The following is a 15,876-nucleotide window of genomic DNA, read 5'->3' as shown; positions in this document are numbered from 1 at the left end:
GGAAACCTGTCCAGTATTTCGATGGATCTTGGAATTCCGAGACTCACCCGATCCAATCTCTTCTCCAAGAATTCCAGGAGCAAATTGACAGCATCCATGTTCATTCCCAGATACTCGACAGAGCCCAGCTGGACTCTGGGAGTGAGCAAGACATCCAAACACATCAGGGGCAGATTCCCCAACAGGTTCACCGTGTGACTGCAAAAACAAACAGGAAACAAGTGGAGGGAGGGGTCACTCAGCTCACACTCAACTCACACCCACTGTCACACACCCACCATCACACACCAAGCTCACACTCAACTCACACCCACCGTCACACACCCACCGTCACACACCCAGCTCACACCCACTGTCACACACCCAGCTCACACCCACCGTCACACTCAGCTCACACCCACTGTCACACACCCAGCTCACACCCACCGTCACGCACCCACTGTCTCACACCCACTGTCTCACACCCACTGTCTCACACTCAGCTCACACCCACCGTCACACACCCACCGTCACACTCAGCTCACACCCACTGTCACACACCCAGCTCACACCCACCGTCACACACCCACCGTCACACTCAGCTCACACCCACTGTCACAAACCCAGCTCACACCCACCGTCACGCACCCACTGTCTCACACTCAGCTCACACCCACCATCACACTCAGCTCACACCCACTGTCACACACCCAGCTCACACCCACCGTCACGCACCCACTGTCTCACACTCAGCTCACACCCACCATCACACTCAGCTCACACCCACTGTCACACACCCAGCTCACACCCACCGTCACACACCCACCGTCATACTCAGCTCACACCCACTGTCACACACCCAGCTCACACCCACCGTCACGCACCCACCGTCACGCACCCAGCTCACATCCACCATCATACACCCAGCTCACACTCAGCTCACACCCACTGTCACACACCCAGCTCACACCCACTGTCACACACCCAGCTCACACCCCGTCACACACCCAGCTCACACCCCATGTCACACACTCAGCTCACACCCACTGTCACACACCCAGCTCACACCCACCATCCCACACCCAGCTCACACCCACTGTCACACATGCACCGTCAAACACTCAACTCACACCCAGCTCACATCCGCTGTCACACAAGCACTGTCACACATCCAGCTCACACCCACTGTCACGCAATCACTGTCACACACCCAGCTCACACCCACTTTCACACACCCAGCTTACGCTCAACTCACACCCAGCTCACACGCACTGTCATACATCCAGCTCACACGCACTGTCACACATCCACTGTCACACACCCACTGTCACACCCAGCTCACGCTCAGTTCACACCCACTGTCACTCACCCATCTCACGCCCGCTGTTGCACACTCAGCTCACATCCACTGTCACACACCCACTGTCACACACCCAGCTCATGCTCAGCTCACACCCACAGTCACACACCCAGCTCATGCTCAACTCACACTCACTGTCACACACCCAGCTCACACCCACTGTCACACACGCACTGTCACACACTCAACTCATACCCACTGTCACACATCTACTATCACACACCCAACTCACACCAAGCTCACATCCAGTGTCGCACCGTCAGCTCACACCCACAGTCACACACTCCACTCAGCTCACACCCACTGTCACACACCTAGCTCATGCTCAACTCACACCCACTGTCACACACCCAGCTCACACCCACTGTCACACACTCAGCTCACACACATGCTAATATCTACCCATATTATCTCCACCCCAGCCGGCCTTTCCAATTATAGTTTTCATTGTGATGTGTTTTGTAGGTTTGTCTTTCTCTGCAGGTCTATTATAACCGATTATCATTTCTCTCCATGTTTTCCCAGAGAGTCAACTTTTTGTAAGTGTTGGTTGATGAATGATTGTTGGTCAGGATACTGGGAGAAGGAATACTTTACAGGGTCAAGGGGAAAGAGCAGGGGAGAGGGATTAATTGGATAGCTCTTTCAAAGAAACAGCACAGACATGATGGGCTGAATGGCCTCCTCCTGTGCTATAGAATCATAGATTGGTTACAGAACCATAGAGTCATAGAGAGATACAGAACCAGTCCCAACATCCCAGGAATCTAAAGCTCTCCCTCCTGCACTGTCTCTCCAGCCACACATTCTCCTCTTTCTATACTCACAGCACCTGGTACTGCTGGTAATCTGGAGATTACTACCTCTGAGGTCCTGCTTGCTACAGATTTACAAGAGCAGGGACAGTAACCACCAAAGGGACAATGTTTTAGATCTGACCAGTGGGATAATCTTGCACGTTCTCACTCTCACTCCTGTACCAGTGCACTGGTTACTATTAACTAGCAAGCTCTTTTTACCTGTTTACTTAAAACTGGTTAACAATTGGTTAAAATAACCTAACAAAGGAAAGTAACACAAACCAGAAGAAATTAAACCCATGGTTCAGCATCCGACTTGGGAGCTGGGGGTGGACTGAGTGACATCAACCCGGGACTGCGGGAAATATCAATTCACTGAAACCTGCATCAGGCTGAGGAATATCAGTCCTGTGACAAACTGCAGTGCCTCAGTCTAATATCCTGCAGTTCTCTAGAGTTACAAAAATCCAAGCAAAGGTAAGCAGAGGTTAATTAACCCTGACTGACGAGATTGCAGAACTCTGCATTTCTCACACAACTGAAGTCACCTGAAATTCCTGCCATTTTACAACTCTCAGATATCCACGGACATGGTGCCCACTTTAACAGCACACTCAGTGACAGTTCACCGTTGGTTACAGACAGCCAGCAGTCTGAGGTCCCAGATAACTTCAGGCTTTAGTTTCTGTCCCATCCTAGTGAAGCTACACTGTGCACTTCCTGTCTTTAATGTCCATTCTATAATGCATACAAACTACCAATTAGGAGTAGGAGTAGGCCACTCGGCCCCTCGAGTCTGCTCCACCATTCAATAAGTTCATGGCTGAACTGATTACTCCACATTTCCACCTACTCCCAATAACCTTTCACCCCCTTGCTTATGAAGAATCTATCTACCTCTGCCTTAAAAATATTCAAAGACTCTGCTTCCACCGCCTTTTGAGGAAGAGAATTCCAAAGACTCACGATCCTCTGAGAGAAAAAAATTCTCCTTATCTCTGTCTTAAATGGGCGACCCCTTATTTTTAAACAGTGACCCCTAGTTCTAGATTCTCCCACAAGGGGAAACATCCTTTCCACATCCACCCTGTCAAGACCCCTCAGGATCTTATATATTTCAATCAAGTCACCTCTTACTCTTCTAAATTCCAGCGGATACAAGCCTAGCCTGTCCAATCTTTCCTCATAAGACAGCCCACCCATTCCAGGTATTAGTCTAGTAAACCTTCTCTGTACTGCCTCCAACACATTTACATCCTTCCTTAAATAAGGAGACCAGTACTGTACACAGTACTCCAGATGTGGTCTTTCCAATGCCCTGTATAGCTGAAGCATAACCTCCCTACTTTTGTATTCAATTCCCCTCGCGATAAACGATATCTCTGTCCTGGGATTGCTGCAGTGTTCCAGTGAACATCAACACAAGCTCGAGGAACAGCATCTCATTTACCAATTAGGCACACTACAGCCTGCCGGACTGAACATTGAGTTCAATCATTTCAGAGCATGACAGGCCCCCCACTTTACTTTTATTTTTAGTTATTTTTTTCTTTTTCCTTTAAAAAATTTTTTTTTGTGTTTATTTTGTTTTACTTCATCTTAGTCTGTTCAGTTTGCTTACCCACTGTTTTTTCCATATTTGTACTTGCAGCTGTTCAATTTTCAGTCCATTAACACCCTATCTGTACTAATGCTTTGTCTTTCAACACACCATTAACATATTGTTTGCCTTTGCTCCATGACCCTCTGGTCAGCTATTCTGTGACTCTCTGTCCTATCTACACCTTCTCCTTTGTTATCTCTTGCCCCACCCCCACTTTACTTGCTTATAACCTTTTACATTTCTAATATTTGCCAGTTCTGAAGAAGGGTCACTGACTTGAAACGTTAACTCTGCTTCTCTCTCCACAGATGCTGCCAGACCTGCTGAGTATTTCCAGCATTTCTTGTTTTTATTTCAGATTTCCAGCATCCGCAGTATTTTGCTTTTATTAAACGATAATATCTATTAGCTTTACTAATTACTTGTTGTACCTGCATACGAACCTTTTGTGATTCATGCACTGGGGCACCCAGGTCCCTCTGCATCTCTCAGCTCTGCAATCTCTCACCATTTAGATAATATGCTTCTTTTTTTATTCTTCCTGTCAATGTGGACAGTTTCACACTTTCCCACATTATACTCCATCTGCCTCTCTCTCTCTCTGTGTTCCCCGCCTCTCTCTGTGTTCCCCGCCTTCTCTCCCTCTCTCGTGCTCTCTCTCTGTCCCTGCCTCTCTCGCTCTCTCTCTGTGTTCTCCGTCTCTCTCTCTCTTCTCTGTCCCCCGCCTCTCTCTCTCTCTCTGTCCCCACTTCTCTCTCTCTTTCTCTCACTGTCCCCCCTTTCTCTCTCTCTCTCTCCCCTGCCACTCTCTCTCTCTCTGTTCCCCCGCCTCTCTCGCTCTCTCTCTCTGCACTCAGTCACTCTCTGTGGCCTAACCATTTCCTTGTACAAATTCATAATTACCTCTCGTACACTGTGCCCCTATTTATTGAATCCCAAATACTTTATAACTTTATCTCCAGACACTCGCACTTTTGGAGAATTGTCTATTTGAACCCGAGGTATCTCTGTTCATCTTCACCCTTTAGTGTCTTTCGTCGAGTGTTTGATCCCAGTCCTTACTTTTTCTCCCAAATTTTAATACCTCACACTTCTCCACATAAAACTGCCCCTGTCATCTGCCTGCCCATTCCACTGTCTATATTTTCCTGAAGTATTTTACACTGTTTCACTGTGAAACCTGCTTCTTTCATGTCTGCAAATTCAAAGACTATTCTCCCAGCGCAAAGTCCAAATTGTTAATTGATACCAAGAATAAAAGTGGGCTCAGCTCTGAGTCCAGGGGCTCACCCATCCCAGCAGTGACCCCGGGAGAGGGGTGGGGGGGTTGTACCAGGCTTGTTCAGCTGTATACAGCTCTGCTTACGTAAACCGGGCTTGTATTCCGAGTTTAAAAAGCTGGTGGGTGGTGGGGGTGATCTGATCAACATCTTTAAAATGATAATGGGATCTGATAGGATCGATAGAGAAAATCTACGTCCTCTGACTGGGGGTGGGGAGTTCAGAACAAAGGGGCATAACCCTAAAATTAGAGCCAGGAAGTTCAGGGGTGATGTCAGGAAGCACTTCTTCACACAAAGCGGAATGGAAATCTGGAACACTCTCCCCCAGAAAGCTGTGGATCCTGGGAAACAGCTGGAGCTCTCAAGATGATTGAGTTTTTCTGTTTTACATGCATCGTCAATTCAATCTGGTACCTGACCCCTGACCTCCCCACCCCACACACTGACCTTTACCTGAGTCTCTTGTGCAGCACTTTAACAAAAGTCTTCCAACAAGTAAGTAGCACAAAGTTTGGCTCAACTGAATGCTGCGTGACAGAGTGCTTAACTCGGGAATTTGGTATGTGTGGAAATTTCAAGGGTTGATTTCTTTCTAAAATCTAATCAAGTTTTCATTTAGCAATTAACTTAACTTTAATGTTGAATTGTTGTTTCTTTTGGTCTTGGTCAGTGGTATGGAAGCTGCCTGCTAGTCAGCTGCACAGTTAGTTAATTAAGTAGCTAGTTAGAATTGGTTCCCTAGTCAGCAGGGCCTGACTCAGGTCTGTGGAATTCCAGCTTGTATAAATATAGGAGGTTTTGCTAATGCAAAGGGGATGGAGTATAAAAGTAGAGAAGTCTTGCTAAAACTGCACAGGACATTGGTGAGGCCACACCTAGAGTACTGTGTACAGTTTAGGTCTCCTTATTTAAGAAGGTACAGACTTGCATTGCAAGCAGTTCAGAGAAGGTTCACTAAATTGATTCCTGGGATGAAGGTGTTGTTTTACAGGGAAAGGTTGAGCAGGTTGTGCCTATACTCATTGGAGTTTAGAAGGCTGAGAAGTGATCTTATTGAAACATATAAGATTCTGAGGGGATAAAAAAGCAAAATACTGCTGATGCTGGAAATCTGAAATAAAAACAAAGTGCTGGAAATACTCAGCAGGTCTGGCAGCATCTGTGGAGAGAGAAACAGAGTTAATGTTTCAGGTCAGTGACCCTTCATCAGAACTGGCAATGGTTAGAAATGTAATAGGTTTGAAGCAAGTGGTAGGGGGAGGGGGGAAGAAGAACAAAAGTAAAGGTGATCGGGCATAGGGCAGGAGAGATTAAACGATAAAGATGTCACAGAACAAAAGGCAAAAGGAGTGGTAATAGTTGTAGTAAATGACAAAAACATTTGTCCAGAGAGAGTGTTAGTGGCAGAATAATTAACAGCTCTGTCCGAAAGTAAAAACTTGAAAAACAAGTTTAAGACAGACACATGATTAAAAAATAGAATCACAGAGTTGTTACAGCACAGAAGGAGGCCATTCAGCCCATCGTGTCTGCACCGGCTCTCTGAAAGAACAATTCTCTCAGTTCCATTCCCCTGCCTTCTCCCCATAACCCTGCACATTCTTCCTTTTCATTTAACTGTCTAATTCCCTTTTGAATGCTTCAATTGAACCTGCCTCCACCCCGTTCTCAGGCAGTGCATTCCTGACCTTAACCACTTGCTGCATGAAAAAGTTTTTCCTCATGTCACTTTTGCTTCTCTTACCAATTACTTTAAATCTGTGCCCTCTCGTTCTCTATCCTTTCACGAGTGGGAACAGCTTCTCTCTATCTACTCTGTCCAGACCCCTCATGATTTTGAATACCTCTATCAAATCACCTCTCAGCCTTCTCTTCTCCAAGGAAAACAGTCCTAACTTCTCCAATCTATCTTCATAACTGAAATTCCTCATCCCTGGAACCATTCTCGTGAATCTTTTCTGTACTCTCTCCAATACCCAATATATAAAACAAAATAAAGAATGTAAAGGAGAGTACAAAGGAGATGATGTTGCCAGGACTGGAAAAATGCAGCTATGAGGAAAGATTGGATAGGCTGGGGTTGTTCTCCTTGGAACAGAGAAGGCTGAGGGGAGATTTGATTGAAATGTACAAAATTTTGAGGGGCCTGGATAGAGTGGAGGTGAAGGGTCTATTCACCTGAGCAGAGCGGTCAGTGACTGGGGGCAAAGATTTCAAGTTACTGGTAGAAAGATTAGAGGAGAGATGAGGAAAACTTTTTTCATTCAGAGGGTGATGACGGTCTGGAACTCATTGCCTGAAAGGGTAGCTGAGGCAGAGACCCTCAACTCATTTAAAAGGTGCCTGGACATGCACCTCAATTGCTGTAACCTGCATGACTACAGACCAAATACTGGAAGGTGGGATTAGGCTGGGTGTCTTGTTTTTCAGCTGGTACAGACATGATGGGACAAGTGGCCTCTTTCTGTGATTCTATGAAATATAAATGAATAAAAAAATTTTAAAATGGGAGTCACGCTCTGAATTAGCTAAACTCAATGTTGAAACCAGACGGCTGCAGAGTGCCTAGTTAGAAAATGAGGTGCTGTTCCTCAAGCTTGTATTGATGTTCACTGGAACACTGCAGCAGGCCAAGGACAGAAATCCAAATGATCATCCTCTGCCATTTCCAGCATGATGCCACCACCAAACACATCTTCCCCTCCTCTCCCATAGCAGCATTCTGAAGGGATCGTTCCCTCCAGGACACCCTGGTCCACTCCTCCATTACCCCGACATCTCGTCCCCTTCCCACGGCACCTTCCCCTGCAATCGCAGGAGGTGTAATAGCTGCCCATTTACCTCCTCTCTCCTCACTATCCAAGACCCCAAACACTGCTTTCAGGTGAAGCAGTGATTTACTGGTACTTCTTTCAGTTTAGTATACTGTGTTCGTTGCTCACAATACAATCGCCTCTACATTGGGAAGACCAAACACAGACTGGGTGACTGCTTTGCGGGACACCTCCGCTCGGTCCACAAGCCTGACCCTGAGCTTCCGGTTGCTTGCCATTTTAATTCATCATCCTGTTCCCACACCAACATTTCTGTCCTGGGCCTGCTGCAGTGTTCTGGTGAACATCAACACAAGCTCGAAAAGCAGCATCTCATCTTCCAATTAGGCACTCTACAGCCCTCTGGACTCAACATTGAGTTCAACAACTTCAGAGCATGACTGCCATTTTTATTCATTTATTTTTAAACCATGTACCTTCAAATTTGTTTTTCATGTTTTTGCTTTTGGACAGAGCTGTTCATTGTTCTGCCGTTAACACTCTCTCTGGACTGAGTCTTTTACAACAACAATTACCTCTACCTTTGCTGTTTATTCCATAACATCTCTGTCATTTAACCTCTCCTGCCCTCAGCCCGATCACATAACTTCCCTTTGTTCTTCTTCCCCCCTCCCCCTTTGCACCAGCTCAAAGTCTATTACTGTTCAAACCTCTGCCAGTTCTGATGAAGGGTCACAGACCTGAAACATTAACTCTGTTAATCTCTCCACAGATGCTGCCAGACCTGCTGAGTATTTCCGGCACTTTGTTTTTACTTAAGATTCTGAGGGGGTTTGACAGGGTAAATGCTGAGAGGATGTTTGCCCATGTGGGGAAATATAGAACTAGGGGGTCACAGTTTCAGATTAAGGGGTCTCCTGTTTAAGACGGAGATGAGGAGGAATTTCTTCTCTCAGAGGGTCGTGAGAGAGCAGTGGAGGCTGGATCATTGAATATATTCAAGGCTGAGTTGGAGTTTTGATTTACAAGGAAGTCAGTGGTTATGGGGGGCAGACAGGAAAGTGGAATTGAGGCCTCAATCAGATCAGGCGTGATCTGATTGGCGAAGCAGGCTCGAGGGGCCGAGTGGCCTACTCCTGCTCCTATTTCTTATGTTCATAGAAAGTCCATGCATAACATCTCGCATCACAGCATCTTACAGCACAAAAGGAGGCCATTCAGCCCATCGTGCGTGAGCCAGCTCTTTGAAATAGCTATTCAATTAATCCCACTCCCTCTGCACTTTACCCTGCAAATTTCTCCCCTTCAAATATATGTGTAATTGCCTTTTGAAAATCCAATAGAATCTGTTTCAAAATATTCACGTAGCACATTCCAAATCTTAAAGCCCCCATGTGAAATAATTTCTCACCTCCCCCTCTGGTTCATTTGCCAATTATCTGAAATCTGTGTCCCTCTGGTTACCGAACCTCCCGCACTGGAAACAGTTTCTCTTTATTTACTCGATCCAAACCCTTTCTGATTTTGAACGCCCTGATTAAATCTCCCCTTAACCTTCTCTGTTCTAAGGGGAAAAATCCCAGTTTCTCCAGATTAACTGAAGTCCCTTAACTGAAGTCCAACTTAATAGAATTCTTTGAGGAAGTGACAAAGTTGATTGATAAGGGAAGGGCTGTCGATGTCATATACATGGACTTCAGTAAGGCGTTTGATAAGGTTCCCCATGGCAGGCTGATGGAGAAAGTGAAGGCGCTTGGGGTCCAAGGTGTACTAGCTAGATGGATAAAGAACTGGCTGGGCAACAGGAGACAGAGAGTAGCAGTAGAAGGGAGTTTCTCAAAATGGAGACGTGTGACCAGTGGTGTTCCACAGGGATCCGTGCTGGGACCACTGTTGTTTGTGATATACATTAATGATTTGGAGGAAAGTATAGGTGGACTGATTAGCAAGTTTGCAGACGACACTAAGATTGGTGGAGTAGCAGATAGTGAAGGGGACTGTCAGAGAATACAGCAGAATATAGATAGATTGGAGAGTTGGGCAGAGAAATGGCAGATGGAGTTCAATTAGGGCAAATGCGAGGTGATGCATTTTGGAAGATCCAATTCAAGAGTGAACTATACAGTAAATGGAAAAGTCCTGGGGAAAATTGATGTCCAGAGAGATTTGGGTGTTCAGGTCCACTGTTCCCTGAAGGTGGCAACGCAGGTAAATAGAGTGGTCAAGAAGGCATACGGCATGCTTTCCTTCATCGGACGGGGTATTGAGTACAAGAGTTGGCAGGTCATGTTACAGTTGTATAGGACTTTGGTTCGGCCACATTTGGAATACTGCGTACAGTTCTGGTCGCCACATTATCAAAAGGATGTGGATGCTTTGGAGAGGGTGCAGAGGAGGTTCACCAGGATGTTGCCTGGTATGGAGGGCGCTAGCTATGAAGAGAGGTTGAGTAGATTAGGATTATTTTCATTAGAAAGACGGAGGTTGAGGGGGGACCTGATTGAGGTGTACAAAATCATGAGAGGTATAGACAGGGTGGATAGCAAGAGGCTTTTTCCCAGAGTGGGGGATTCAATTACTAGAGGACACGAGTTCAAAGTGAAAGGGGAAAGGTTTAGGGGGGATATGCGTGGAAAGTTCTTTACGCAGAGGGTGGTGGGTGCCTGGAACGCGTTGCCAGCGGAGGTGGTAGACGCGGGCACGATAGCGTCTTTCAAGATGTATCTAGACAGATACATGAATGGGCAGGAAGAAAAGAGATACAGAACCTTAGAAAATAGGCGACATGTTTAGAGAGAGGATCTGGATCGGCGCAGGCTTGGAGGGCCGAAGGGCCTGTTCCTGTGCTGTAATTATCTTTGTTCTTTGTTCCCTCATCCCTGGGATCATCTACTACATTAACCTTCCCCACACTTTCTGTTACTTCCATAAAGAACTAATTAATTTTGGTTAAACCTGTCATGCCTTTTAGAGATTTACACTGTTCCTTAATTGTATTCAAGATATTTTGTGATATTCCTACAACAGACATTAACTTAACTGGTCTATAGTTCCCTGGATTCCATTTTTAAGGCAGCAATGAGGTTTCAGAGTTGGGTACAGGGGAAAAGGTCACAAGCTGAAGGGAGAGTGGCAGTGCAGTGAACCCACTCTGCGGACCCTACCTGTGGAGCTCCTCAGTTTTGTCCTCTCCGTCTGCTTTGACCAGGAGGCAGTGCCGCAGAATGGCGACGAGATGGCGATAGAGAGCAGCATCTTCCTGTCGAGGCAAAGAATGAGGTTTATACAACAGCCAAACGTCACCAAACCAAACAAACATCTCTCCAAATACTATAGTCTCCTTCAACAAGATCTGTTGGCTTATCACTGAGACCCTGCTTCAGAGAGAGTGATTTCCAGAGAGAGGATTGAAGGCAGAATCCCTGGAATCATTAAAAACAATTACATTCAGCAATGAGGAAACATTAGGGTCGCTCAGGAGAGATTTATTAAGATGGACTGAATGGCTTCCCTCACGTGTATTTATCTTGTGACATTGTAAAGAAATCAGTGACAGAGACAAGGGACTGTCACCAAAGTCATCCCTCGGAGGGAACGTTGAACTGTCAGAGGGTCAGCACTGAGGGAGTGCTGCACTGTCAGAGGGTCAGTAGTGAGGGAGGGCTGCACAGTCAGAGGGTCAGTACTGAGGGAGTGCTGAACTGTCAGAGGGTCAGTACTGAGGGAGTGCTGAACTGTCAGAGGGTCAGTACTGAGGGAGTGCAGCACTGTCAGAGGGTCAGCACTGAGGGAGTGCTGCACTGTCAGAGGGTCAGTAGTGAGGGAGGGCTGCACAGTCAGAGGGTCAGTACTGAGGGAGTGCTGAACTGTCAGAGGGTCAGTACTGAGGGAGTGCTGAACTGTCAGAGGGTCAGTACTGAGGGAGTGCAGCACTGTCAGAGGGTCAGTACTGAGGGAGTGCTGCACTGTCAGAGGGTCAGTACTGAGGGAGTGCTGCACTGTCAGAGGGTCAGTACTGAGGGAGTGCTGCACTGTCAGAGGGTCAGTAGTGAGGGAGGGCGGCACCGTCAGAGGGTCAGTACTGAGGGAGTGCTGAACTGTCAGAGGGTCAGTAGTGAGGGAGGGCTGCACAGTCAGAGGGTCAGTACTGAGGGAGTGCTGAACTGTCAGAGGGTCAGTACTGAGGGAGTGCTGAACTGTCAGAGGGTCAGTACTGAGGGAGTGCAGCACTGTCAGAGGGTCAGTACTGAGGGAGTGCTGCACTGTCAGAGGGTCAGTACTGAGGGAGGGCTGAACTGTCAGAGGGTCAGAACTGAGGGAGGGCTGAACTGTCAGAGGGTCAGAACTGAGGGAGTGCTGAACTGTCAGAGGGTCAGTACTGAGGGAGTGCTGAACGGTCTGATGGTCAGTACTGAGGGAGTGCTGCACTGTCTGAGGGTCAGTACTGAGGGAGTGCTGCACTGTCTGAGGGTCAGTACTGAGGGAGTGCTGCACTGTCTGAGGGTCAGTACTGAGGGAGTGCTGCACTGTCAGAGGGTCAGTACTGAGGGAGTGCTGCACTGTCAGAGGGTCAGTACTGAGGGAGTGCTGCACTGTCTGAGGGTCAGTATTGAGGGAGTGCTGCACTGTCAGAGGGGCAGTACTGAGGGAGTGCTGCACTGTCAGAGGGGAAATACTGAGTGAGTGCTGCACTGTCTGAGGGTTAGTACTGAGGGACTGCTGCACTGTCAGAGGGTCAGTACTGAGGCAGTGCTGCACTGTCAGAGGGTTAGTACTGAGGGAGGGGTGCACTGCCAGAGGGGAAATACTGAGGGAGTGCTGCACTGTCTGAGGGTTAGTACTGAGGGACTGCTGCACTGTCAGACGGTCAGTACTGAGGGAGTGCTGCACTGTCAGACGGTCAGTACTGAGGGAGTGCTGCACTGTCTGAGGGTCAGTACTGAGGGAGTGCTGCACTGTCGGAGGGTCAGTACTGAGGGAGTGCTGCACTGTCGGAGGGTCAGTACTGAGGGAGTGCTGCACTGTCGGAGGGTCAGTACTGAGGGAGTGCTGCACTGTCGGAGGGTCAGTACTGAGGGAGTGCTGCACTGTCGGAGGGTCAGTACTGAGGGAGTGCTGCACTGTCGGATGGTCAGTACTGAGGGAGTGCTGCACTGTCGGAGGGTGAGTACTGAGGGAGTGCTGCACTGTCGGAGGGTCAGTACTGAGGGAGTGCTGCACTGTCGGAGGGTGAGTACTGAGGGAGTGCTGCACTGTCGGAGGGTCAGTACTGAGGGAGTGCTGCACTGTCGGAGGGTCGGTACTGAGGGAGGGCTGTGCTGTCGGAGGGTCAGTACTGAGGGAGTGCTGCACTGTCAAAGGGTCAGTACTGTGGGAGTGCTGCACTGTCGGAGGGTCAGTACTGAGGGAGTGCTGCACTGTCGGAGGGTCAGTACTGAGGAAGTGCTGTACTGTCGGAGGGTCAGCACTGAGGAAGTGCTGCAATGTCGGAGGGTCAGTACTGAGGAAGTGCTGCACTGTCGGGGGGTCAGTACTGAGAGAGTGCTGCACTGTCGGAGGATCAGTACTGAGGGAGCGCTGCACTGTCGAAGGGTCAATACTGAGGGAGTGCTGCACTGTCGGAGGGGCAGTATTGAAGGAGTGCTGCACTGTCGGAGGGTTAATACTGAGGGAGTGCTGCACTGTCGGAGGGGCAGTACTGAGGGAGTGCTGCACTGTCGGAGGGGCAGTACTGAGGGAGTGCTGCACTGTCGGAGGGGCAGTACTGAGGGAGTGCTGCACTGTCGGAGGGGCAGTACTGAGGGAGTGCTGCACTGTCGGAGGGGCAGTACTAAGGGAGTGCTGCACTGTCGGAGGGGCAGTACTGAGGGAGTGCTGCACTGTCAGAGGGGCAGTACTGAGGGAGTGCAGCACTGTCAGAGGGGCAGTACTGAGGGAGTGCTGCACCGACGGAGGGTCAGTACTGAGGGAGTGCTGCACTGTCAGAGGGTCCAGTACTGAGGGAGTGCTGCACTATTAGAGGGGCAGTACTGAGGGAGTGCTGCACTGTCGGAGGGTCAATACTGAGGGAGTGCTGCACTGTCAGAGGGGCAGTACTGAGGGAGTGCTGCACTGTCAGACGGGCAGTACTGAGGGAATGCTGCACTGTCAGAGGGGCAGTACTGAGGGAGTGCTGCACTGTCAGAGGGGCAGTACTGAGGGAGTGCTGCACTGTCAGAGGGGCAGTACTGAGGGAGTGCTACACTGTCAGAGGGGCAGTACTGAGGGAATGCTGCACTGTCGGAGGGGCAGTACTGAGGGAATGCTGCACTGTCAGAGGGGCAGTACTGAGGGAGTGCTGCACTGTCAGAGGGGCAGTACTGAGGGAGTGCTGCACTATCAGAGGGGCAGTACTGAGGGAGTGCTGCACTGTCAGAGGGGCAGTACTGAGGGAATGCTGCACTGTCAGAGGGTCAGTACTGAGGGAGTGCTACACTGTCAGAGGGGCAGTACTGAGGGAATGCTGCACTGTCGGAGGGGCAGTACTGAGGGAATGCTGCACTGTCGGAGGGGCAGTCCTCTCAGGTGGATGTAAAAGATCCCATGGCACAATTTGAAATGCAGGAGACTTCTTTCCAGTGTCCAGGTCATCATCAGATTGGTCAGACATCATTTACACAGAATGTACAGCACAGAAACAGGCCATTCGGCCCAACTGCTCCATGCCAGGGTTTATGCTCCACATGAGCCTCCTCCCACCCCCTCTCCATCTCACTCTATCAGCATATCCTTCTATTCCTTTCTCCCTCATGCGTTTATCCAGTTTCCCCTTCAACATATTGATACTATTCACCTCAAACACTCCCTGTGGGAGCGAGTTCCACATTCTCACCACTCTCTGGGGAAAGAAGTTTCTCCTGAATTCCCAATTGAATTTATTGGTGACTGTTTTATATTTATGGGCCCGAGTTCGGGTCTCCCTCACAAGTGGAAACATTTTCTGTACGTCTACCCTATCAAACCATTTCATAATTTTAAAGGCCTCGATCAGGTCACCCCTCAGTCTTCTCTTTTCTAGATTCAACAGCCTTAGCATGTTCAATCTTTCCTGATCAGTATCACCTTGCCGTTTTGGATTCATCCTTGTGATTTTTTTTTCATCTTCTCCACTGCCTCTATAATGTTTTTGTAATATGGAAACTAGCATTGTTCCCATTACTTCAAGAAAGGTCCAATGGGGACTGTAGCATTGTGGTATTGTTACTGGACTCGTAATCCAGAGGCTACAATTAATGCTCTGGAGACACGAGTTCAAATCCCACCACAGCAACTGGGGAATTTCAACTCAAGTATTTAATAAATCTGGAATTAAAAAGTTAGTCTCAGTAATGGTGACCATGAAACTAATGGATTGTTGTAAAAAACCATCTGGATCACTAATGTCCTTTAAGGAAGGAAATCTGCTGTCCTTACCTGGTCTGGCCTACATGTGACTCCAGACTCACAGCAATGTGGTTGACTCTTAACTGCCCTCTGAAATGGCCTAGTGACACTCAATTGAATCAGACTGTCACAGATTATGCACTGTGGGTGTACCTACCTCACATGGACTGCAGTGGTTCAAGAAGGCAGCTCACCACCACCTTCTCAAAGGGCAATTAGGGATGGGCAATAAATGCTGGCCTGGCCAGTGACGACCACATCCCAAGAACGTATGTAAAAAAAGGTTCAATAAAAGTGAAACATAATTTCTAAGCTTTTCAATTCTACCCCTCTAGAAATGAACCTCAGTGCTTCGTTTACTTTTTTATTGCCTTATTAATGTGCATCACTGCTTTTAGTGATTTGTGTATCTGTGCCGCCACATTCCTCTGTTCCTCTATCCTATTCAGATCCTTATTTTCCAAGGAGAATGTGGACTCCTTATTCTTCCTAACAAAATGTACCTCCTCACAGCTATCTGTATTAAAAACCGTTGTGAATTTACAGCTCATTCTGCAAGTTATTAATGTCTGCCTGTATTTTATCGCAATCCTCCTGTGTATTAACTATCGCCACAAATTTGAAAGTGTATTCCTGATTCCCAAGTGCTAATTCT

General features: G+C 48.0%; 1 protein-coding gene across 3 annotated transcripts in view; it reads right to left on the bottom strand.

The window, feature by feature from the left end:
* The window catches only part of LOC137377222 (synembryn-A-like), an 84,928-nt gene that overhangs the window by 50,304 nt on the left and 18,748 nt on the right, over positions 1-15,876 (bottom strand). For all 3 annotated transcript variants that reach the window (XM_068046760.1, XM_068046761.1, XM_068046762.1), the window contains exons 4-5: positions 10,964-11,058; positions 48-198 (exon numbers count right to left, since the gene is read on the bottom strand). In XM_068046760.1, the coding sequence (XP_067902861.1) occupies positions 48-198; positions 10,964-11,058 (246 nt within the window). The remainder of the gene's footprint in view (positions 1-47; positions 199-10,963; positions 11,059-15,876) is intronic.

The sequence above is a fragment of the Heterodontus francisci genome, chromosome 14, assembly GCF_036365525.1.
Source record: "Heterodontus francisci isolate sHetFra1 chromosome 14, sHetFra1.hap1, whole genome shotgun sequence".
NCBI lineage: Eukaryota > Metazoa > Chordata > Chondrichthyes > Heterodontiformes > Heterodontidae > Heterodontus > Heterodontus francisci.
The sequence above is the reverse complement of the archived record's forward strand: the minus strand, read 5'-3'. Positions and strand labels throughout refer to the sequence as shown.